The sequence below is a fragment of the Oryzias latipes genome, chromosome 15, assembly GCF_053564925.1.
Source record: "Oryzias latipes strain Hd-rR chromosome 15, Olatipes_Hd-rR_3.1".
NCBI classification, from domain to species: Eukaryota; Metazoa; Chordata; class Actinopteri; order Beloniformes; family Adrianichthyidae; genus Oryzias; species Oryzias latipes.
The window spans coordinates 3,272,796-3,298,502 of record NC_136251.1 but is presented as its reverse complement, the minus strand read 5'-3'; the positions used below and the strand labels follow the sequence as shown (position 1 = coordinate 3,298,502).

Genomic DNA, 25,707 nt, shown 5'->3' with positions numbered 1-25,707 from the left:
ATCTTGGATGTAAATATGTGGGAATAACATCAGCCTTTATTTTGGCTGGACACCACTGGAAACACAAATTCACATGATTGTTTACAGTTTCTCAGGCCTGCGTAGCAGCATTTTCGCCTTCTGCGACCTGGAGCTTCGAACCGGGGAGGGTGCTTTGATACGATGTTCGCTCTGTCCAAAGAGGAAGCTAGTCCGGGGGAAGCTTTGAACCGCGGTGCGTCCGGTTGCGGATCGTGGTACTTCCGAAGGAGGTTGCAGTCCAAAACTCCAGACCTCAGAAGGCAGAAATGCTGCTATGCAGTCCTGAGAAACCGTGTAACAACCGAGAGCCCACAGCGTAACAAGGCACCTTCCCCTGACGCCAACACGAAGCTACAAGCCTGGCCGCACTGCTCCTAAGCATGTCGGTGTCTCCTACCAGCTAGCTACACTGACATCATCGCCCCACCTCCCCCCTGGTAATGCTAACTGGAAGTGAATTATGCAACACTTTTTCATCATGTGGATGTGAAAATGAAAATGCAATACCAGAGATGTTTTTGAAAATGAATTGTCAAAATCCATTTTCTTTATCATTTTAATCAAGGGACAAAATAAGCGGTGTTGAAGAAGAAAAAGCGGTTTGGCAGATTGCTTTTCCTTTTTAATTTTGAGTCAACAAATGCAGCTTCATTTTGAAAATGAAAAAGCATTTCTGGTATTGACTTTTATCTTTAATTACGGTATGCTACAGAAACGCTTCCATACTTCAGTTACGAAGTCACTGATAAAATAAAATTCTAAATTAGTGATTAAATCTAAAAAAAAAATGTTTTTGCTCCTTAAAATAGTTCTTTAGGTCTTGATTCCAAATAAAGGGATTGATGGAGTCAGACTCCTGTTGATGCTTCTACAATTTGCTTTTCTAAGGGAAAACAAAGTTCTAGAGTGAAAGTCTGAAGGACAACAGAGGCTCCTTTCACAAGACGCTCCTGAACTACACCCGTGATCCCATCATGCTCTGCATGTTTGCTGGCCGTTGAGACATCAGCTGCTGGGCATGAGTGTTTGAAGGCAGAAATACTTCTGCAGTGAAAAACAGGAGTTATTCAACTCCAAAAGTCATTTGAAAGACTTCCTGTTCGCAACTGGAATCTCGCCGACATCTTTTCCCAAATAAGGCAGCAATGGGTTTTAACTGTTGAAGGCTCCTGAAACAGTCTTCTTCATAGAATGTGATCGACATGCGCTGATGACACAAGCTCATGGAGGCACAGCTGCACAAATATTGCTTGTATATTTTATTTTATGTACAGTACATGTAGAAAAGAAACAAAAAGTAGCCATTAGCATTGACCAATGAGGGAAACAGTAGACAGCCATGTTTGTCTTCCACGTTGACCTGCACTGCTCAGCTCCACCAGTCAGAGGGGAGACGCCCCCCTCCAGGGGTCCTGACTGACTCGCTCCTCTGCAGCTTCACAGTTTTCTTACAGCACGTTCACTTCTTTCCTCCCCAAAATCTCTAACTCCACCGAAGATTTAATGGGGGAGGGGGTCAACTTTTATTCCCTTTCTTCCAGTAGAAACTTTTAGTGATGGGTCTGTAGAGTGTTGGATGAGAGGACAGTCAGAATGCAGGATTACAGCCAACACAATCGTCTCTACAGAATTACAAGTCAAGAAAAGTCATGGGTAGTCATGGAAGGCCTTAGATACTTGTGGACAGTCATGGATAGTCGTGGATGGTCATGTACAGTCCTGGATAATCATCATTAGTCATGAATATTCATGGATAGTCATGACAGTTATGGATAGTCTTTATTATTCATGGATTGTCATGAATAGACGTGGACAGTACTGGAAAGTCATGGACAGTCATGGATAGTCTTGGACAGTTATGGATAGTCTTCGACAGTCATGAATAGTTTTGGACAGTCATGGATAGTCTTGGACAGTCATGGACAGTTATAGATAGTAATGGACAGTCATGGATAGTCTTGGACAGTTATAGTCTTGGACAGTCATGGATAGTCTTGGACAGTCATAGATAGTCATGGACAGTTATAGATAGTCATGGATAGTCATGGACAGTCATGGACAGTCATGGATAATAATGGACATTCATGGGTAGTCTTGGACAGTCATAGATAGTCATGGGCAGTTATAGATAATAATGGACAGTCATGGATAGTAATGGACAGTCATGGGTAGTCATGGACAGTCATGAATAGTCATGGACAGTCATGGATAGTCTTGGACAGTCATGGATAGTCTTGGACAGTTATAGTCATGGACAGTCATAGTCATGGACAGTCATGGACAGTCTTGGACAGTCTTGGACAGTCATGGATAGTTTTGGACAGTCATAAATAGTCATGGACAGTTATAGATAGTCATGGATAGTCATGGATAGTCTTGGACAGTTATAGATAGTCATGGACAGTTATAGTCATGGACAGTCTTGGAGACTTGTAGATAGTCGAAGCACACAGGCTCCTAAATTCCCTGCTGCCCGTCAGCGCTGCCTCCTGCGTTTCAGACAGAGAGCTTACAGCAGGCCACCAAGGTACAGATAAAGTGCTTTTTTTGCCTTAAATGTGTCCCCTTAAAGATTTCAGGGTAAGAATGGATTTTAGGACATGTGGAAAGTGAAATGGAAGGAAACTTGACAACACACGCCAGAGTTCAGCACTAATACATCCACAACCCACGTCACAGACAGATGAAACGCCGCGGTCACGAGGGGAGGGGTCACTACCGTCTCCGATGGAGCCATTCACATTTTCACCAGTGAGACGCTTCAGTAAGACTTTAGGAGTCCAACATAGAGGACAGGAGCGAGTCTGAAAATGCCTCTTCTGGCTGGACGAGCCAAACCGGGCGAGGTCCATAACAGCAGCACACTGGGAGGGGTTTACCTTTTTTTTTTTTGCGAGACTGTAGTGAGAAGGTTCTAGATCCTGATAAATTTTACAGATAATAAATACATTCAGGTCCTTGTAGTGTTTCGGCTCTATCTGAAATATGAAAGGAGGGAAAAAAAGGAGGAAAAGTTAATACACATTTTTTGCTCCCTCTTCCAGTCCGGCCTAAATCCACCTTGGCAGCCATTTCTGCCCCCTTGTGAAAAAAAAAATCAGGGGCAGGAGAGAGGAAGAAAAAAAAACAGCATAAAGTAGTAGACGTGGCAACCGCACATAGTCCCTCGTGGGCCTTCATGACAGAGAATCCAGAAAAAACCTGGAAGACCTCTGGAGTCCTCAGCCTCTGCAAAAAAGAGGAGAAAGCAGCACGTGAGGACAATGAGTAAAAAGAGGGTCCCACATCTGCTGTCATGTGAGGGGGGCTGAGTGATGGCAATGGTTTCATGAAGCAAAGACCAAAGGGTGGAAAGAGAAGCAAACAGCTTCTGCTTTTGCTCAGAGGCCACCAGCCGACTCCAGCTGCTGTAAACGCCAAAGTCTGACCCGTTCCTGTGAGGCGCTATGACAGTTCTGGTCTACACCCTCACACCCTGAAGTGCCGTTCAGACTGAGGGTTCCCTCTGTTGCAGCAGGACATGTGCTGCATGCTGCAGTCCAACTTTACAATAACTTTTTCAAACTGAAATGTTCAGACTGTGAGGAGCATGAGAGCCTGAAAAGTTCATCCAGATGAACAGGAGACGACTTGTTTCTCTGATTCACCGTGGCCTAGAAGGTTCAATAAAAAAGCAGTTTTTCTACTTCTGATTTATCTGTCTAGGCTTTTAACCATGAAAATAAGGTTTTGTATTTCTTTGGAGACCAGCAGAGTGGTATATTGATGGCTCTGCTCTTGTGAAAGCAGAGAAATGTCTGCATAGGCAGTGTGGCAGCAGCAGAGCTTCTTCCTGCAGTTTAACAGACTCGGCCTGGTCTGACATTCTACCTCAAACATGATTACGGGTAACGGCAAAGGTTCATCTTTTCTAGGTTCCTGATCACTTTTGCGGGCGAGCTGAACCAACCTATGTGTCGCAGTGCGAAAGCAGCGACGTGATCTCTGGACTCATGTGACCGACGGCCTTGGCTGCCTCCAGGATGGCTCTCCTGTACATCCCTTTCTTCTTGCGGTTGAAGCGGGACCTGAAGAGTTCTCGGAAGGGGGAAAGTTTGGCAACAGAGAGCTGGGAGGTGGTGGGGGAACCGAACCATGCCACCTTTGCTTGGGGCCACTGTGCCTCACAGCTAGGCATCTCCTGTTTGCGTGTGCCGCTGATGCTAAGAACGCGTGCCGGCCACCAGGGGAAGCCATGAATCTTCCCCCACACAATGTCACCAACCGCCACTGCATGCCCCTCCTCTGTCACACATTTGGTCATGCTGCGGGTGTGAAGGCGCACGGTGAGTGGCGGCACTGTCTTGCAGTCGTCCTGTGGTGTGACAGAAGACGAGGTCACTGAGAGGTCTTCGCCTGGAGCCAGGTCACACAGCTCTGGTGAGGTGCCGTCAGAGCTGAAGGACTTGGACTCGTCCAGGCTGTCACTGCTGCACACAGACAGACTGGAAGAATCTGCTTTCCGCTTGCGGAAATTGATCAGCAGGGTGAGGTCGCTGTGGTTGCGCTCGGCCTCCTCCCCAGAACTTCCCGACCACAACTCCAGAGAGTTCTTCCCTTCTCCAGAGTCTTCGGAGTGTGGAAGACAGGGTCCAGAAACTCTGGGGCTTCGTCTCCTGGTTCCTTCGACAAGTTCTGCCTCATACTCCACCATGGTCTCCTCACTTGCCCTTTGAGGGGGCTTCAAACGAATCTTAGGGGATGGCAGGTCTTGAACCACATTTGCATAGGGTCTGCTTAGTTTGAGTTTAGGGATGGAGACGGTGAGGCCAGACCTCGTGGCATCTAGAATGTGTCGCTGTTCCTTGGTAGCATCGGCGGACATCTTGCTGTTTTCCTCAGCACCATTCTGCACCAGCTGTTTTGGACAGAAAGGCTTGACTGAGCCATGAACTCTGGAGGGGATCTTAATGACCTCCCCTTTTCCCTGTGGAGTGCTGTAGGAAATCTTTATGACAGGACTGTGAGGAATGACATCCCCTGCCGGGAACTTTTCGCCATCAGCCTCGCCTCTTTTGTCTTTCCTGAGGCGCTTACTGTCAAGGCTGCTGCAGTTTTCCCGTCTTTTGGTATCTTTGGCTGCAGCAACATCCTCTTTTCTAGAAAACTTAGACGGAGCATCTTTATAATCTCCATCATCATCGCTGTGTAGGGTGTTTTCTTTTCTTGAGGTCTTGGCATTACTCAGGCCGTCTTTGCTGTCCTCGTCACTGTTCAGTGTGTTTTTGCACTTTTCACAGAGTACCTGCCGAGGCCGCAGGCGTATGGTGCTCACGGTCAGACGGCCAGGTTCTCGTGTCCGTCTCTTTTTTCTCTTTATCAGCCTTGGAGGGGGCTGTGGAACCCACTGGCTGTAGGTGTGACGCACCCATAAAGGCGGAGGAAAAGGTGCTCCTTCAAAATAAGGAGGATAAGGAGTGTGCCCGGGCGGCACAGGCGCTGGGACGGGGCATGGAACGGGGCATGGGACGGGCGCAGCAGGAATGCTGCTTGCAGGGAGCGAATTCTCATCCTTGGGTCTGTATGAAGCCTGGATCGGGGATTTGGGAGCGGGCTCCTCACTCAGAGTTTCTGGGACTTCACAGGCTGGTTTAGTTAAGGGGCCAATCCCGGGATTAGCCGTGAAATCTGGCAGACAAAACAGTCCATTTCTGAAAGAAAAGAGGAGAAAAATCACTAAATTAGTGAGAGTGAACCAGAACAGCACAAACGCAAGACCTTCAGCAGAAAATAGAAGCATGATGCACACTCAAGCACATTCAGTCATTTAGCATAGCAGCAGACTATGACTGGGGAATATGTGCGTTTTAAGTGTCTTGCTCAAGGACACTTTGGCAGACGGTTGCTCAACCCAGTAAATTACACTCATACATTGAATCCAGGCTGTATGCATGTCAGTGTTTTTGAAACTGCATTGTCCCACAAGATTTTAGAAGAACCTTCTTCTGGTATCATGACAAGAGCAAAGGCCCAGCAGGTCTGCATTCATATTACCTGGGATGGGGTCCCATTCTCTCTACATTCAGATTACCAGAACAGCACATTCTCTCTGCATTTAGTGAGTATTCTGACTGGAAAAATCCTTTAGTCCGGATTGAGTCCTGAACCTTGTGTTTGGTCTGTATTCAGACTGCCATCAAACAGACCGTTCTGTGACTGACTAAAGCTTTTAAACACAAACACTTGACTAAGGATCTCTTCAGTCATTGGCCAGGAACTACGAGGATGGATCAAAACAACAAGAGAAAGGCGTACGTGCTGTGCTAAACAAAACTTATCGGGGCCGTTAACGTGTTGTTACTTTGGTACGGCGGAGGAATGCTACAAGGCGGTTGGTTACTTGCAAGGAGACGTGCCGTGTGAGCTTTAACTCAAAGGCTGATGGCAGCAGCAGTGATGAGGAGACATCGGGTATGAAGGTGCGTTGATGAGTGTTTATGACATGAAGATTGTTGGGAAAACAGTGAGAAGCAGTGTGTCACGTTAAAAATAGTTTTAATAAATCTGAATTCAAATGATCACATTTCAATGAGTTGATGTGTGTCATCGTCGTGCTGTTATGGCATTATTTGTTCAAGAGAATTTTATTAATGAACTACAAGGTAGCTTTTAGGATGACGTCACAGACGTGTGCAGCGTAACGAGACACGAAAAAGCACGTAAGAAGGGTTTTCAGCTGTGTTAAGATAAACGTTCTAACAAATAAAATGTTGCACCATTTTTTCTGTTTAACAATCGTTGACAACATGACAATCGTTGCTTTACATCTGTTGCTACATTCTTACTCTGTTCACTTCGGCTTCGGTGGCGGTTTTGGTTCAGTTTTTCCGTTCCGACGATAGATTGTATTCAGAATGAGGACTCTCAAAGCAAAGCAGAGCTCAGTCCGATTGGAAACGAATCGAGACCACCTCCAAAGATGGGTCCAAGAGCGGTTCCTGGTCCTGGACCAGGGTCCGCTTAGATGTATTCAGACTGAAAATTTGTTCTGGATTATTGGGGGAAACGAACTCTGGTTCACTTTAAGGGATCTAACTGTTTCCAGTCTGAATACACCCTTAGATTATCTTGGAGCGGGTCATTATTTTCTCTCACCTTTGTGCAGAAATGCATTAACATTTGGGGGGGGGGGTCCATCTTTTTACCTGAGGCTGCAAACACAGAGATCTTGAACCCCATTAATTATTTCCTCTCATTTTTATCTTTCATCTTAAGAAACATCAAACAAAGCCTGAACTTGGCAGCTGTCCTTTCTGAAGTGGATGATGGGGAAAAGAAAGGTAGCAGAGCAGCTTTATCCAAAAAACAGCAGACAAAGATGTCCAGGATCACCCCCCACCACCACCACCAACATCTGACTGAACAAAAACAATCCCATGATTCACTTGGGATTCAGAGATGCAGCCTTGAGACTTCAGTTTGTTTTTGCATCCGTGTGCGGTGAGATTATTAATTAGTTCACATGTGGGGAACCCGTGTTTGGGCCTCATGGGAAGTAGCTGGCAGGGAGCTGTGCACGGCTGCACGTTGGCGAGGCCTGTTCCTCATACCTTTTCATAGGTGTCTCTAGAGCAGCAGAGAACAGACAGAGCTGCCTGTGACAGGGAACAGACAGTCCCTGTTAGGCAGTACAAGGACGCACAACATGACAGGCCATGCTTGACTGTGCTGTAGCCATTTTATATTGTGTAACTTCGTGGTGGAGATTATCTTGAGCTGAAGATATGACCTAAAAAGCATGATCAACAATGACAGGAAACAAATTTGCCAGAACAGAAAAGGAAGAAGTGTTCACATTTTCAGAGACGAGGCCTGGCAACTATTTTAAGGCCTCCCTGTTCCCATTTAGGAGGGTTATTCTCGGGGCAGCTTGGCTTCCTGCACTAGGAAGAGAGGGGAGCTGCACATCTTTTGATACTGGCTTTGTATTCAACCTTTAAGATCAGTGCCTGTTTTGATACAAAATCCTCACAGCAACACATAGTTCGTGAGGATCAGTTAAACTTCTGGGTTTCTGTCATTTCATTAAGGCTTTGCCTCATTGTGACATTTTTTTGGTCATAAAAACAGCCCACCGTGTTCTTTACCCAGTATCAAATAGTTTTAGATGAGAACATTATAATATTATGTATTAAAAAGGTCTCAATTATTGTACATTTCTATTGTTTCAACAGATTAAGCAGTAACCAATCTCAAATAATAAGCACCATGAAGATATATTTCTTAGTTTCTTAGACAGCTTTAACAGAAGTGCGTGTGTGTATGATATACATGTAAATGTCATCTACCTTAGATAATGATGCTTTCAGCCAAGGCCTTCTTTTACTTTAATCGTTTTAGCTTCTCTGGGTTTGATTAGGCTAACAATAAGCTACAGATGAAGCCTCTAACTGCAGCTATGGAACAATAAAAGTCATTTACAATTTCTACAAACTCGGCTGCTTTTGTGTCAACGCGTGTTTTCATCGACGAAATAAATCCGATTTATCTGGCAAATCGTGGAGTAAAATGATAGGAGTTTTGATTAGCCATGAAGCTAACCCGTAGCCACCTTGTCAGCTTCAATAACCTGTCTTTTTGAAGGCCAGGCTAACTGCTAGCCAGCTAACGAGTTAGCCTGGCGTTAGCTCCGTGGGTATGTTAGCTGTTAGCATCATTTTCCAAATTCATTTCGTGGGGGGAAATGAAGAAAAAACAGGGAAAATGCTCACTTTTTGTTGGAATCCAGTAATATTCCTGTGTAGTTCCTTTCTTGGTAGGTCAGCGTCACAACCAGTGTATCGTTAAGCATGTGATCGATAGTGACTGGTACCCGAGAGCCGGCCCGCAGCTCCTCGGCCACAGCCTCCATGTTTCCCGGGATGAATTGTCCGGCCTGGCGGTACTCGATCCCGGCCAACGGAGCCACGGTCACCTCGGCCTGCGCTCCGTCTCGCTTCACTATCGGAGCAGGAGGCTACAGCAGGGCAGATCGTGACGCCATCACCCCCACCGAGTGAATTACAACAGCGCTGCCGCCGCTGACATCACGCTCTGAGAGGCACAGGAGCGAGAGCCTCAAGACAAGGCCGACCCTTCCTCCGTGTCACTGCGGCGGCTCGTGCCGGCCATTACCGCCGACTGACTCAGACAGCGGAACGCGCTTTCCCCGCACTGTGTTCGCCACGCACCGCAGGAGGAGACGCCATCAACGATTTACTGTAGAAAGAACGACGACGCTTAGTTAGTGGGATGTGTTTACGGTCAAACCTACTGCTCTTCCTTCTGGACGTTTAGTTCACTCATAATTCAAAACATATGCAGTTCTCTATTTATTTAAGTGGATTTATTTTTTAACTTGTCCAACAGCTGAGCAAACAGATGACAGCTGAAGGCTTCTGGTGTTGAACATTTATAATTTGCAATTCTCAGTTGGAAATTCAATTTTCAATTTTATCATGAACATTTCACTGGAGTCTTTTATTTTGTGTTCCTTCAATCTACCAAAGTACAATAAAATAAACCCTGGCTTTCAACATCCCAGGCTCAACGGCCCGTGGACTCATAGGTTCTTCATTACTTCTGGAGACACAATGATCCTTTTAGGATCTAACTGTTCCCCTTATAGTTCATGTTAAAATGAAGCCATCGAGGAGGAAAATGGAGAGAAAAGGTCACAAAATTAGACTTTTTTTTTTTTTTTAGAATTGTTGGTTAAAGTTGTGTATTTGATAACCATTTAGAAGCACAAGTGTCACCAGCCAGACATGCAGGTGTTTGGAAGAAAACTCTTTGCTTCTGCGTGGACATTGATGGTTCCACACTCCCCTCCTGTCCTCTCAGAGCAGAAGGGCCAGTGTGGATGGTGAGTTAGGTACGTTAGGGACTCATGATGGCTCTGATCTCCTCCACATCCCTCAGCTCAGCCTACATCCGGTCCACACAGACCTGCTCCACATTCTGGGTTCATCTAGGAAAGGTCAAGATCTAGAATCTCTGCTCAAGAATCAGAGTTGGGAGGTTTTCTTCAGGCTATTTGCTGTCTCAGGATCGATTGACCGATTGTTCAGCTTGACTGTTCTAAATTAGGTGAGGTCTGCTTTCATGGGTGTGAAAAGAAAGTTTGTGCTGGACCAGGCTGTGCCAGACCAGGCCGTGCCGGACCAGGTCGTGCTGGACCAGGCTGTTTAAAGATGTTTTTGGGAAGAACAAAGGAACCCGCTAATAATCTGATAGTTGTACAGATTCTCTTTGTCCACTAGATGCTGCTGGCTGTACATCTACACCAGCTTGGGTCATTCTTGTAAGAAAACACAGCACGGCTTTGGAAGTAAACTTTTGCTCATGACAATGTCACCTGGAAAGCTCTTTTAATGCACCAAGTCAATGTGCAGTCAGACTCAGGGACTGCTGGGACGATGGTGCAGCTCACCTGTCAAACATCCGTCTGTGCTCTGAACCATTGTAGTTCTGCAAACCGGGGTTTGAATGTCCTTCTCGAGCACAGAAGACAAAGGGATGACAATATTCAGGTCCTGGTTGCACAGCTGCTGCACACACAGAAGGACTCTTGCACGCATCCTCTGAAGCTGCAGTCACAGCTTCACGATTACTCTGGGATGTTTGCTGTGCTTTTTGGATGTGCTTTGACTGCTGCTGCAGAGGCTCATCATTAAGGCTAGTTGATGACGATCCATTGCACTTGACTCACTTTGTGGCATTTTCAGGTCATTTCATCCCCTTTACAGCATGTAGAGAAGTGGTTTGTGCTGCCCCCTGGTGGCTGGTAGTCTCACCGTAGATAAAGCAGATGAATGACTGAGTACCTCTGGCTTCATTCTTCTTTTCTGCTTTTTTTTTTTTTTAGCACAGACATTCTCTCCTCCTGTGTGATTTTAGCCTGTAGAGCCTATCCAGCCCAATGATGGATGTGTGACAGAGAAGCAGTTTCTGGGCTAAATGGTAGTGAGGACAATGATTGTTCCTGCTGTGTTTACACCACAGGCCTGATAACAACCAGCATTGATCTCTTATCTTGGCCAGTTCAGCACCGTGATGTCTGCTTTCTGAATCAACATGCAGACTTTCTGGTGACGGCGTCCTTTGGCACAGGCCAAATCTAATTTATTGGTTCAGAAACAGCAGTACAGAGACTGAAGGATGTCTAATATGAGATGAAATTGAGGCTGGAAACAGCTTACTCTCTCATCTCCAGCAGCAGAAGAGCCTGTTTGTCTCTCAGGCCGGTCGCTGCAGCCTTCCTCCTCTCCCCAGGCCGTTGTGTGCAACGAGCGTCAAACAGACTTTTTTATCATGTGTGCTGTCTTTCTGAGGATCTGGTTAGGCAAGTGTCATGTTTGCAGATATTCTGCCCTCGCTGCTGCAGAGCTCATGTTATCTACCGTCTCTTGGATTCAAGATTCTGCAGACTTCTGGGTAGAAAACATTGCTTCAGAAGGAAAATTGATTTTTGGAAGCAGATATTTACTCCTGGAATAACTTCAGTACAAGAAAACAGATCTCTATATAGTCTTGACAAGAGAATGTGCTCAAATTTTTTTTCCCTTCTTTTTAAATTCAGTAAATTCTTGACTTACATGAAATTTTGATTTGGTGTTTTCATCAAATGACACGGCGTTGATCAGCAGTGGAGTGCTCAGAGGTGTTTTGATGTCCTGAGATGTTTCTGCTATGCTCGTTCCTGTCTGGGTCTCTTGGAGATGGGAACCATGATGTCTATTCAGCTTCAGTTTTATTTGTAGAGCCCAGTTTTGCCACACAGTTTTATTAGCGGGGTTCTCAAAACATAAAATCAGTTATAAAATACGATAGCTGATTGTTAAACTAAACAGATTAACTAAGGTGGACATCCCTGCCTTTAGACACTCCTTCACGGTAAGGAAAAGTTCCTCTTAAAAAAAAAAAAAACAGATTCCGGAAAGAAACGAAGAAACCTCAGGGGTGTCCACATGAAGGGGGGGATCCTCCCCCAGGACGGAAAGGCGATGTACCCCTACTCTTGGAGCAGAATTAACTTATCTAACTCTACAACTACATATTTAAATAGTCCAGCAGATGAGCTTCATCCAGATGAGTTGGGGGACAGCGAGGGGGGGTCCACAACCAAGAGTAGGAGCAGAGAGGAAGTACACGGCCATGTAGAGGGGTACAGACGAGCCAGCTGGAATCTGGAATCATTTTCATGTTTTCTTTATGAAAAAAAGGACTATTACGAGATTTAATGTCATAAATTGAAGTGGAAGTGAGAGCAGTGCAGCAGCAGGTGAACGCCGCGCAGCAGCAGGTGAACGCCTCGCAGCAGCAGGTGAACGCCTCGCAGCAGCAGGTGAACGCCTCGCAGCAGCAGGTGAACGCCTCGCAGCAGCAGGTGAACGCCTCCACGTCCCGTTTTTGTTCCGGCGGTGGTCCCGGATGCACCACATCCCCTTCCAGTGGTGGTCCCGGATGCACCCCAGCCCCGTCCTGTTCCGGAGGTGGTCCTGGATGCACCCCGACCCGTCCATGCTCCCAGGGGGATGCTGGCTACACCCCGACCGGTCCCCGCTTCCATTGGCATGCCTGACCCTCCAGCCGGCTCCACGCCTGACCCACCAGAGCTCGTCTCCGCGACTGACCCGCCAGAGCTCGGCTCCACGCCTGACCCGCCAGAGCTCTACTGCTGGCCCGACCCGCCGGCCGACTGCTGGCCTGGCCCGCCGGCCGATTTCACGCCTGACTCCACGCCTGACTCCACGCCTGATTCCACGCCTGACGCCTCGGAGGACTCCACGCCTGACGCCTCGGAGGACTCCATGCCGGGCCTGCCTCGCAGGACCGCTCGGCCTCCCGGCCGTCCTCCGGACTCTTCTCGGCCTTGCTGGCGTGCCGAGCCCGGCCTCCCTGAACTTCATTGTCTGTCACAGTTAGTGTCACGGGCCCCCCTCCCCCTCCTTGGTGGCCGGTTGGAACCTCGGAGCGGTTCCTTGAGGGGGGGGGGGGGGGGGGGGGGTACTGTCATGGTTTGAATTTGTTTTGTCTTGGTTTTTGCTTTTGTTCTTGTTCTGTCTTGTTTGGTTCTGTTTCCTGTTTTATTTTAAACCTCTAGTACTGAACCCGTTGGCCTCCCGTCTCTGCCTCTGGGTCCTACCGGCTCTCGAGCCCCCCCCTCACCGTGACAGAAACTCCGCTTTACCGACGCGGAACCCTGGACAGCCGGCTCCACTGACAATAATCTGGTTTTGAGTCACCAGAAGGTTCAGAATTTCTGTTTTTGAAAGCTATCCAGAAATAAAGCTGCAGACTTACTTATGACTTTTTAACTTTAAAATTGGAATACAAAAAATTTATTTGTTTGTAAACGAGCCAAAAAACTCCTTCGTGGTACTGTATATCACAAAACAAAAAGTATATAATAAAAATTCCTATTTAAGTTGTTAATAAGCAAATGACAATAAAGAAAAATATACTAAGCTTTCAACATAAAATAGTAAATCCTCCTTAAATTTAGCACAATTCACTTTCAATGTAGACGTAACGTGGATTCATTTTTTCTAGGGTTCGGTTTAATGCTATCAAATAGTGCTTTAAACTGGTTTTAGATAATTGTGGCTTCCCTGGTTTCCACCTGCTGCTTCCATCCGTTTCTATCAGAGACTGTCACTGAACTCCAACCTGGGACTTGAACTGGTGCCTTCATGGCTGTGAGTCGAGAGCGCTACTGCGCCACCATGCAGCCCACCTGTATGTACGATCTATGTATTGTAAACTTAAAATACGTCTTCTTTTTCAGAAGGAGATTCAGGGAATATACGGTTTACATTATACAAACATAGTCTATAGATTTGCAATAAATACTCAAGTATGCTTAATAAAATAAACTTCAAGTGTGAACCTGAAAAACTGTGAAATAAGTAAAGATCCAGTTGTGATTTTTCCAGTTATTTCCATTGAACTTGAAAGCCACGGCCTTTTCCAAACCTTCAAACCATAACGAAGGTTTTCAGGAGGACAGGCCTCTGCTGGATCACCACGACCACACCTCAGGAACACGGCTAAGTAAAAGTAACTTCTGTCCCATTTCTGCAGTGAAAGGCTGATAAATGAGGTTTAATCAAGTGGGACTAAAGAGGAAACATTTCAGCTGAATTGTGGGAAAAGCAGAAATCTCCTTGAGGAGCTGCAGAACTCCTGAAGGAGGAAGCAGAGAGGCGGTGGATGCTGTTCGCAGCAACCGTCAGACTCTCAGACGGACTCCGCTCCTCTCGGTCAGGCTCCGCCCACCCGTCTGCTGGTCACAGCAGCGCGAGGCTTTGTTCTCAGGTTTCAGAGCTGCGCGCGCGGGTACCTGCAGCATTCAGCAGCCGCTGCAACCCGCGAACGTGAAGGGCCAAGCACACACTCTTACTTCCGGTCGTTCCTTTCGCTGTAAAAGCCCCTGTTCCACGAGATATCAGTATCCACAGCTGGATTCGTAAAATAAGCACTCAAAACACACACTTTCAGCTTTTTTTTTAATAAATACATCTTAAAACTGCATATAGTAAATGGAATTATAAGTGTAAAGATCATAAATTGATTGGCTGTAACTTAAAGGTTACAGTACCACACGAGTGGGAAGTTTGTTTTCCTGCTTTTGGCCCTTTCCCTGGGGACAGTGGTGAGCTGTGTCAGGATGGAACCATTTGGGGGTTGAGCCTATTGAATGTATTGGAGAACTGGACTAAGAGACCCCGCCCCCCCCCCCCCCCCCCCGGCATTCCAAACAGGAAGTGCCAGCTGGTTCCAGGAAGCCAAAATCTATTTCAGTCTGTTGGTCAGAATGACCATTTTTGCTCTGATGCCTTTTGAACATGTTCTTTAAAATTCTCATTTTTTTTTTACTGATTTTGTTATTGAAGTTATAAACTAAACGTTTCCAGGTCTGCTTTCAGTGAAGGGGTGTGGTCCTCAACATGCTCACTCCTGATTGGCGAGGGTGGTTGCCATAGTATGTAGACTCAAACCGACGTGGACCAATCACTGCTCACTAGCGAGTTCCGACATGGTGATGACCGTGTTGTGGAAAAATGACAACACAACTGGCTTCATTTCGCTGGATTAAGGTAGAAAGGCGTTTTCTATGGATGATGTCACACCTGGCTGTGTCCATCTCTGTACACGGTCTATGCGTTACACTCGCTCAGTCCAGTTCTCTGTACAGTCAATAGTTTAACCCGACAATTCAATCCCCCCACACTGAGTGTTAAACCTTTGTGTCAAACAGGAGTGTGGATTGGAGCCCATGCATAAGCCTCAGTGTGGACACTCTACCACAGGCCATTGAGCTCTCTGTGTAATTACTTAAATGTTTGAAGAAATTCTAAATCAACTTAAGCATACATGACTCTATGTTAAAGGGCGGGTAGGGCAGGGGGCACTGACCTGTGATTGCTCCACCTGTTTGCTTGTTCTGAAGTGAGTCAGTTGCATGAATGATGATCATTCTGTGCAGTTTTAAAAGTCGATGGCGACAGCAGGTAAAAAAATCTCCTTGTTAGATGCGTCTGCAGCTCAGAGACGAATCTGACTTCCTTTGACTGAAAAGGATTTTTGCTAAATGTCTGGATTTAGCAAACATTTGAAAAGTTTTTTTTTTTTACTTGAACCCAGTTTTGTTCCTAGGTGCTTTGATCTGAAGCAGAGGAAGTTTCCATCTGGACTCATTCTCGCTTCCAGTCATCTCTGCGGCTTTTATTGTGGAGGGAGGCAGCGCGTCTTCCGGTAGTGTCAGCTGTTTTCCTCACAGCTGTGACTCCCACAGAACAGCCTCACAGCGACCGAGCGACGCTCCAACTTCGCTCGCATCCGCGCCGCTCGCGCCTCCCGCCGTCCGCGGCCTCGCTGCTCAGCCGTCCGGCAGCGCACCGATCACCGGAGCGCACGGCTCCCGGTTCCGTGTCCTGAGGAAGCTGTCCACGCGGAGCTGTAGTTTCTCTTCCAGAGGCGAGGAATGCAATCTGAGCATCAATGTTTCATTGGGGCAAGTGGAAGAAGAGGATGGGGGCCAACAGTTCTTCAAAGAGACCCGTTTTCGACGAGAAGGAGGATGGTGAGTGACGGAACCAGCAGCTGCTGCGCGTGGTTCTGAAGCTGGGAGTTTGGGAGAGTTGGGATTTGAACTCAGCTCCAGGTTTGATGGAGAAACTTCGGGGGGCTGCCCCCCCCCCCCCCCCCCCCCCCCCCCGCACGCACATAGTTAACAGATTTCGCGCTGACATCAAATTTGTGATTTGTCAGAAAATTGTTTTTAATTTTTTTTCTGTAAATCCTTAATCATAATCTGAAGCATGTAGGGATTAGGGGTTCGGTGCGTAATCCCTAACAGATTTTTGGATTTTATTTTGTAAGCATTTCTCTGGAACTTCTCTGCTGCAAGATGATGCTTGAAAAGTTGAAGCCAGACTGAACCTCATGGAGATTGACAGGTTGTTTTCATAAAAAACTCTGCCCAAGTTGGCAAAAGTTGAACAAATGAGGCCATTTCACTGCAGGAATGTGGTCATGTGGTGAATGCTGTGTGTTTTTGTGTGTCACGTTCATGAGTGTGTGTTTGTGTGTCACGTTCATGAGTGTGTGTTTGTGTGTCACGTTCATGAGTGTGTGTTTGTGTGTCACGTTCATGAGTGTGTGTTGTGTGTCACGTTCATGAGTGTGTGTTTGTGTGTCACGTTCATGAGTGTGTGTTGTGTGTCACGTTCATGAGTGTGTGTAGTGTGCACGCTTGTGTCGGTTGGGGGGGTATGGGGGGGGGGGGGTCCTCTGAGATCAGAAAAAGTTTTTGGTCAAATGATTGACAGAGGAAGTGTAGGGTCGGGGTCTGGAGCCGCGCTGTGACCTCATGGAGGAGGGTCGGCGTGGCGTCCTCGTCTCTGCTGTTGTCATGAGTGTGGATTTTGAAGGGGGGGGGCTGCTCTGTGCTGCAGATGTGCATTTGCTGTAATTGCGTGATGCAGGGGAGTAATCCACCGTCCGCTCCCTGCAGACAGCAGGACGGACACTCGTGCAGGCAGGCAGGGCGGATCAGGGCGGATCAACCTGCACAGGATCACAGGGCTGCTGATGAGAGCGCCGCCGTGACGGATGCTGGCCGGGCTGGAGACGTCTGCTGATGCCTGTCAGGCCTCTTGGATGCAGCTTCCTGGAAAGCGGCATGTGTCCTACATTGGACTGGAAGGCCGGAGCGGCTTTGGCTGAAAAGCCTGCAGACATAATCAGGTGGTCAGCTTGATGATTAGGTGTAGCTGCCAGAGAGGCTGCTTTGGCAGACAGTTTGATTAAGAGAGAAAAGCTGTGGAATTGATTGAGGTGTGCATCCGGCCTGGTTCTCCCACACTGGAGGGAAAATCATTCCGGCATCTGCGGTTCTCCAGCTTGAACACAGTCAGGCTAAAGATGGCGTTTTTTGAACATCACATCTTTAAAAAGAGACGAGGAACCAAAGAGAAAGAAAACATTTTCTCAGTCTCAAACAGCAACTTCTAATTTGAAGATGAGAAGAAAGTTGATGTTGTGGGAGTCATAGCGAGCGTTACAGTTGAAGTGCAGCCCCCTCCCCATGAAAAGGAGGCAGACGGGGTGGATGGAGGATCTGGGAGAACAGCAGGAGGTGGAAATATGGAGGTCAGACAGAAAGTTGGGGTGTGGGGGGGGTGTGGATGGCCTTAAAAGAGGAATGAAGAACTGACATTTTGTAGGTTGATATCTGCTTAGCAAGTGACATCAGTGACTCGAGACTGAAATCATGAAGACTAGTTCTGGTTTGATGCTGCTTTAATCTAGATCACACAAAATCAGTGTTTTTAAGCGAATTAAAATGTTCATTCCTCATGGAAAGAAACCCATTTTGATAATTTCATGAGTATTCCTCTCAAAAGCTGCTCTCTGAGCACCAGCCCCTCCCAATCCTTGGAAGCGATCGGATCCTTACATTGTGACATCACAAAGTGAGGAACCACCCCTTCCAGGAAGAGTCAACGCTGCTAGCCCCGCCCCCAGACTGACACACACTCTTTCTCCACTGAGTTAGTGGTGATCGACTAAACGGTTTTGCTTTATTAACACAATATGCACATCCATCTTTCCAAAGTTTGGATGTTTGTTTTGGTGGAGAAACTCAGACACGCTGCTGAGGCCGACTCTAGGATGATGTCATGAAATGGGCTTCACCCACCTGGAGGGAAAGGCGGAGCCTCAGAGATCGAGCTGTCTTACTTTCTGGTAAGACAATATGCTGTGATAATAACGCATATTTCATAAAAAATCGTCCTTTAGTGTGCCAAAGGTACTATATAATCCTTTATAGCAGGGGTCAGCAACCTGAACCTCTCAAAGAGCCATATGGATCAGTTTCCCACAGAAATGAAAGCACAGGGAGCTGCAACATTAGGTGTGTTAGAAAACAATCGTTTCGCCGAAATATCGTGATAGTTTATTTGGCAATACTTGTATTGATTCAAAATGCTGTCAGGATATTTATTTAAGTAATTATTTTAATTATTTATGAGCGGGATGTTTCCTTTGATCTTTTGTCCATTTTCCACAACCTTGAATAGACTTTTCCGTCTGTCAAATACAGAGTTAAGATGAATGAGATGATGGAAATAAATTCACTTTGATGTAGACTCCTGTCTATTTATTTATTTAATCCAGTAAACCCAATAAAGTATATTAATTTTATGGATGAGAACTATTTTATTTAGGAAGCAGCTGTTAGTTTGTTGTGGGTCTGGAATCAACAGCGGTGAGTCTAAGCCCCGCCCCCTCCTCTCTACCGGTTCACACCTCTGCAGCTCCAAGTTGTCCCCCCCCCCCCCCCCCCCCCCCAGCGTGTTCTACACAGACAGCCCAACATACGGTCATCATAGCAGACAGTGGACAGGATAGTAGGGGCGTTCTAACTCAAACTTAATCAATTTTACACGGAAATGGGTGGTTTTAGTCTAGGAAAAAAAAAAGCCTGACCGTCTTTTTAGAAGAACTTTCCATCCCAACAAACTCTGGTTGCGTTCACAGCGGCTGACACGCCCCCTCCGCGTGTTCGCGCTGCTCCCTTCCTCCTGCCTGCTCGTTCTACCTGACGGAGTTAAAGGCACCACAACAGTCTGAGATCATGATAGTTATTTTAGTAAACTAGAGAGCCGCAGCAGAAGGAGGAAAGAGCCGCATGCGGCTCTGGAGCCACAGTTTTCCGACCCCTGCTTTATACCAAATGCTTGATTCTGATTGGCTGCTGGGTGAATTAAGTGATAATGCACAGTGATAATGTACACCTAAAAAAGTAGTTCCGGTCACATAGCTTAAATGTTCTGTATCACTGCGCTGGCTTCTTTAAAACAAACTTTAGCTTCATCATCTGGACAAAAACAAGCCGTTAGAGGTGAATTTTCTCTCTGAACTGATCCAACGTGACGACCAGCATATACATTGCTTCCCTTTGCCGCTGCACTTGAGGTCCGCGCCGGCGTTACCGTGACAACGCCCCGCACCTCGTAATAAATAGTCTGTTTACTGTAAAAAAACCAATCCCAACTGAAAAAATAGCAAGAAAAAAGTACCAAAAACTGGTGGAATATTTATTTCTTTTGTAAGTGACCATGGTATAAGCGGGTTGATGGCCTTTGAAGTGTGCATTATCAGAAATTAACGCACTTCACAGAAGCAACCATCCGATGCATGTGTTAATTTCTTAACCCTTCTGTATATTGCTATAGTTCACTCTGGCTACGTTCACACTGCAGGGTTTAATGCTCTATTCCAATTGTTTGAAAAATTTGATTTTTTTGCAGGGCCGTTCACATTTCCAATTAAATTCAAACTTTTGTGATCTCCTGTGTGACCTTGAAATGACCCAGAAGTGACCCGCATGCGCAGAAGAGTACTCAACAGTGAACGACTTCACTCATTGTTTGTGGAAGTAGCTAACGTTAACAATGGATATCAACAACAGTGTTGTCAACAGCAGAGCTCTTTCTGCATTATTACATTCATTTTCACAAAGGAGCCAGTACAATTACAATCTTCTCATTTTAAGAAGGCATTGGAGCCAGGATCGTCTGGACCCACTGTTGTTTAATGGGGATGTGTGTGTGTGTGTAAGAGAGAGGAGAGAGCGCGTGCAGCGAGGTAGAAAATGAGGGGGGCAGTGTGGGCGCATTCATGTTGTGTGTTAAAAAATAAACCTGTAGATATTACACATATTTAAATAGGAATACGCTGCATAACAAAACAAACCAAACCAATCAAATGTGTTCTTTCAGCAATAAATCCAATTCTGTTTTCTTTGCTCTTGTGTCATTTCATCAGAGGTGGACGTTACCAAAGCGCCGTATAACTCAGTGTCTTCAGCTTCTCAGCAAAGTGTGTATTTGATGTTTGTCTGATGGCGCCATCTTAGATGAGATTCTTTCATTTCAGCCACGTTCGCTCCACAAATGAGACAACAGGTTTACCAGTAACATCATTTATTCTGCCTTCCATCGGATTTAAATGCTGTTTTCAGAATCAACTTTTCTTTTCGGCATCCTGAGGGCTGGTGTTCACCGGGCAGCTGAAGCACTGCATTGTGGGATTTGTAGTGAATGGCTATTGACTCTACATTTCACCAGACCAATACTAACAACAATATAAAATCTTGGGGGGTTCGAGTTTGACACGTGTGTTAGAGTAAATGTGTGCTGGTGTGCGTGTGAATGTCTACATCATCGTTGGATGAGGATGAAGACATGTGTCACACAGAGTAATCTGATTACTGCCTCTGTGTACTGAAGCGTTGAATTTTTCTCCTATCAAAGCTGCTCTGTATTCAGAGCAGCTTCCCGAGCCTCTGCAGTCGCTGGTCTACTGTCTGCAGAGCTCCACAGTGATTGGCTGTGGAAGGAATGCTTTGGATGCGTGTCAGCTGATCCCTGTTTTCCTGGAATGTTAAAACCACCTAAAGAGTTGGTGTTACTGTCATTAAGTTACAGAGAAGAAAGACACAGCAGGATGGCCTCTGAAGGTTTCTGATCTAAATATGAGCCAACAGAGGGACTGGTATTGACATGCAGCCCCGCCCCTTTTCCCGGCACTATTGTCATCTTTTTACAGACCAAGGTTAGTGTCATTGTCTCATATTAAATAACACAAAGAGGAAATCTGAAACTAAGCTGTTCAAATAAAAAAAGGAGAAAAAAAGACCCAGATGATGATCCTCTAAAGCAGGGCTGTCAAACTCATTTTCATTTTATGGAATTTTAGTCCATAAAATGAAAATAAGCATTTTTAAAGTAGAATATCTCCATCCAGAGTCTTCATCAAAGTGTTTCTTTCATCTTCTCACTGCAGGTAATCATGTCATGAATTGATTTAGCATCACTGCTGTTTGCATTAAAGGAAAAACCCACAACTTACGCCTCATGGACGGTGCGTTTGCTGCTCTTCTTAAAGCCCAAGTCTCTGTGAATCTGGTGTTTTTGCCTCTGGCTCCTGCTGCTTGGGCTGACAGCTTTGACATTTTCCCAGTGGACATTTGGACTTGTTAGAACAGGAAAATCACAGGCGTTACTGTGACATTAAAGATGCTTCAAATCTATTTAAACCTCCTGATGTGTAAAAGACTCGCGGCTAAACGCAGATGATTATTTATGCCTGGACCTAAACTAGACTGCATGTGCCCCTCCTCTGGGTTGTTTGCTGTTTTTATGGATCAAAGCTCCTGTTCCCGGTAAAAGCCGGCGGCTGGGCGTCCTGCGAACGCTTTGTCCACCTCTGCGGGCTCACGCTTCAGGTGATGAGCAGGTGATGAGCTGGAGCCAAGGAGCTTTCAAAGACACCAGCTCAACCTGATGCTGGCAACTGGGGGAGGAAAGGTCGCTGGTGCTTGTCATGTGTTTGTGCCTGTTTCCATGCTGGAGGAGGGATTAGGAGCGTGACACCTGACGAGGCTCTGCCGGGGGGGGCTGTCCTCTGCATCTCTCTCTGCTTTCAGGTTTGCAGAATGGATATGATGTTACACAGTTTCACCACTGATTTCTGACAATGAAGGAGCAGGACTGATGAGAGAAGGTAGTAAGAAAACACAGGAGAAGTTGGTGATGGAGCTACATGGATTGAATGGGTGGATCTCAGCTAATCTCCACAGGCTGCTGCTGCTGCTGCTGCTGCTGCTGCTGCTGCTGCTGCTGCTGCTGCTGCTGCTGCTGCTGCTGCTGCTGCTGCTGCTGCTGCTGCTGGGAGCCTCTTTGAAGGAAGAGAAGCAGGTTTCCCAGAATGAAAGTGGAAGTACATTTTCTATGAGCACAGTCATCCTCATGGAAAAGAGGGGAGGACATGAATGAGTCAACAGAAGTTACTTGACTGATGTAAATTCTTTGTAGTTTGTAATCCCATTCATTATTCAGGGAGGGGAGTTGACTGAGGGGACGCATCTGCTCTGAAGCAAACCTACCGATCCAGAGCTGGAAACCAAATCTAAGCCTTTTCTGGAGGATTTTCCTGCCTGCTTGCATTGTTTCTGTGTTTGATATTGTTCTCCATTAGTCTGACTGTTGGGGATGTGGTTTGTGGCGACCTGTCCAGGACGTCCCCTGCCTTCGCCCACCAGTGGCCAGGATTGGCTCCGGCAGCCCCGTGACCCCAAAGGGGTCAAAAGAGGTTTAAAGATGAATGGATGAGGGCTGTGGATCATTGCTTAGGTGGCCGATTTGATTTATGGTTCAAGGATTCTCAGATTGAACCAGGATTCCTACTTTTTATTTGAACAGTTGCAGTATGTATGTCTTTATTGGATGTACTGTGTACAAATGAAAATGATAAGTATTTATCACAATCATTTATATCTTTATTTAAAATAGGAGATCAGAATCAACAAAACAAAAACAAAAAACCCCACAGATTTAGATAGAGAAATGCTGTTTGTTACTTTAAACAGTTTTTTTCCTTCAACCTTCTGGTTAATTTCAGCAGTAACATAAATAACATACAGAACAAAAGCTTCACTGATCTGCAGCACTTTCCATTCCAAAACATTTCATATCGGTGCAAAGCCTACATAAAAGCAGCTGTTCTCCACTGCAGAATCAGCTGATTCCCAGCGATGACATCATCGCTTCACTACTATAGCATGTCAGTGCGTGGCTGCTTGTCTCTGCATCACAATCTGCTGGAATTACGGTAAAGACGTCAACTGTTAAAGAGTTCTGTGCTCGGCGCGGAACAACTGGACCAAGTATGGCCACCGCACGGTGCGATGCAAACTGAATAAAGAGGTAGCAACATTAGACACTCATTGAACTGTGGTTGGAGGAATGCAGACTCATCAAAACAACGTCTAACATTCATCGGTGGACCTTCTTAGCCCTGCAGCACGCCTCCACCGGAGCAAGTAAAGAGTGTTATACCTGATGCTGATACAGACTTTTGGATTGGTTTGAATCAGTGAACTATCCCAACATGGATTGCAAAGCGCAGGACTTCCATTATTGCGTCTATTGTTGCTTTACCCCTCACTTGTAATTCCTGCCCAATGATTGAAGAGATCTAAGGTCGCATGATTTTGTTTACAAGTTTTGGTTTAAACAGAAAAGTGCACTTGACGGCAGTCTGAATACAGACCATACAATAATATTATTAATAATAATAATGGATTAGATGTATTATTATTTTGTTATTTATTATTATTATGGTTCTTATTTGGTGCTTGTTCACTCATAATGTTTTCAATCTGTGCGGTCAGTGTTTTTTTCTTGGTGGAACGGATCAGGAAGACGGGTTAGGATTAAGCTAATATGTGCTAACAACACCATTTAGCCGTGGATGAACTTAAAAATCAATGCCTTAATCTGCATCTTTGCTTCATGTAAATATGTGGGAATAACATCAACCGTTATTTTGTCTGGACACGACTAGAAACACAAATTCATGATTGTTTACTCGGTTTCTCAGGACTGTGCGGACCTTTCCATAGATGGATGTGCATGTTGTGTTTATAGAATAAAAGCATTTTTGCCAAAGACCGCTAGGAGAAAGTGGGTGTGTCTGTTAGCCTGGGGGCGGAGCTGGCAGTGCAGACTCTTCCTGGAAGAGGCGGTTCTCACTTTGTGACATCAGAATGTGAGAACCTGCTTGTTTTCATGGATTTTTAGGTTTTTAGAGGATTACTCAGGAATGTGTGACCGGATCAAATACTGCTTTGGGGTTTCTTTCTGTGAGGAATGAACATTATAAAACACTTACAACCTCAAACATTGATTTTGCATGGTATTGCCCTTAAAGTTTAAAGTCCTATTATCTGTCCCACACTTAGGTGTGTGAAATTTGCTCTCTGCATTTGACCCATCCCCTGGGGGAGCGATGAGCTGCTGACACAGCCGCACTCGGGAGCCATTTGGCGGTGTAACCCCCCCAATCAGCCCCTTAATGCTGAGCGTCATGCAGGAAAGTATTTGGTCCCATTTCCAGAGTATTTGGTATGACTCGGTCTGGATTTGAACTCATGACCTTCCAGTCTTCGCGCAGACACTCTACCACAAGGCCACTGATCTGATCAGGTCCTTTAAAAAACACCAACAACACCAGTTTCATCTGAGTGAGTTTTTAAGAATCACACAGAATTAACTATATTCACAGATATCTGCTTTTACCATTTTAGAGGCTCAGTCTGTGAAAAGAGCAGATCTCTTAAGGTTTCGTACAGACAGAAGACGTTTCCATCAGCTGTCCTGCAGATTATAATATGCATGGAGCAGCAGTCTGTCCAAACATGCAGAGAAATGCAGCGCTGCAGAATATGTGCAAAGCTTTGGAACAGCTCACTCACATTCAGAAAGTCAGCGCATGTGCCGTCAATGCAAACAGTCTGTTGATGTCAGCTGTGAAGAGAAGAGACAGGGCCAAACCAGAAAAAGGAATGCGTGAGACCCGGATTAGAGCTTGTGTGACTGGGGGAGCACAGTTGTGCCCTAAAAACCTGTGAAAGCTAACAGAAGTCAGGTGTATGTGGGCCAGAACTTCCTGCCTCTCCCTTCAGCAGCTCTGAAGGAGAAATAAGTAGGCCACATTGTCCTTCTCCACCTTAAAGCAGACCGGCTGCAGCCTCTCCTGTGTTTGCAGAACAAAGCTCCGGCTCGTCCTTCAGACGGTTCTGTTCTGTTCCACGGTGAATGCTCATAAAGCCCCAGAGGAGGCCTTGTTCATTTAGCTGTATGCCTAGAACAGAAGCTGTTTGCTCATTAAACCTCTTGAAGTTGAGAGCAACCGGACTGAAAATCTTCTTCCTTGAACCTTCACAGGTGTATTCCTGTCTGAGGATGTCGTCTTTGTTGGTTCCCAGTAAAGTCTTTCCATTCTCTCTGCCCATAAAGGCTATTTGTGAGCGTTTCCCGCTGCACAACACTCTTCAAATAGATCCCTAATGTCTCCATGCATGAGGAATCTCAGCTTCGTTTGGTGTTGTAACCCTGCAGCATGGTCCATTTCTCCTCTGCGATGTGCCACAGCTCAGTGGTTTGTGAAAGCAGCTCCCCCTGAATTGGCACTGTTACGGTGGCAGCAGTCATTTGCTCTTAACCAGAAGCAACCTTCATGTGAGTAGAACTGTTGACAGCATAGATCTGCTCTTAATGCAGCCCAGTCACGCTCTGCCGAGCATCTCCT

The 25,707-nt window shown here is 46.0% G+C and overlaps 2 protein-coding genes and 1 long non-coding RNA gene across 3 annotated transcripts in view; 2 read left to right on the top strand and 1 right to left on the bottom strand.

Moving 5' to 3' along the window:
* Positions 1-1,257: 1,257 nt before the first annotated feature.
* On the bottom strand, positions 1,258-9,433 carry pwwp2b (PWWP domain containing 2B). The gene is made up of 3 exons (XM_011484011.4): positions 8,772-9,433; positions 3,971-5,711; positions 1,258-3,249 (listed from the first exon to the last, which is right to left on the bottom strand). The coding sequence occupies exons 1-2, from the start codon at positions 8,909-8,911 to the stop codon at positions 3,971-3,973; spliced, it is 1,881 nt and encodes a 626-aa protein (XP_011482313.1). The 5' UTR covers positions 8,912-9,433; the 3' UTR covers positions 1,258-3,249.
* On the top strand, positions 6,254-9,577 carry LOC144984209 (uncharacterized). The gene is made up of 2 exons (XR_013647941.1): positions 6,254-6,479; positions 7,276-9,577. It is a non-coding gene; the product is annotated as an uncharacterized LOC144984209 (long non-coding RNA).
* A 6,242-nt stretch (positions 9,578-15,819) lies between these two features.
* Positions 15,820-25,707, top strand: part of stk32c (serine/threonine kinase 32C) — a 90,921-nt gene continuing 81,033 nt past the window's right edge. The window contains exon 1 of the mRNA XM_023963090.2: positions 15,820-16,126. Coding sequence (XP_023818858.1) covers positions 16,045-16,126 — 82 coding nt within the window. The 5' untranslated portion in view covers positions 15,820-16,044. The remainder of the gene's footprint in view (positions 16,127-25,707) is intronic.

Coding starts and splice junctions, on each gene's coding strand:
- pwwp2b (XM_011484011.4), bottom strand. CDS start 8,911: ATGGAGGCTGTGGCCGAGGAGCTGCGGGCCGGCTCTCGGGTACCAGTC. Junction 5,712..8,771: donor TTACTGGATTCCAACAAAAA/GTGAGCATTTTC, acceptor CTTTTCTTTCAG/AAATGGACTGTTTTGTCTGC.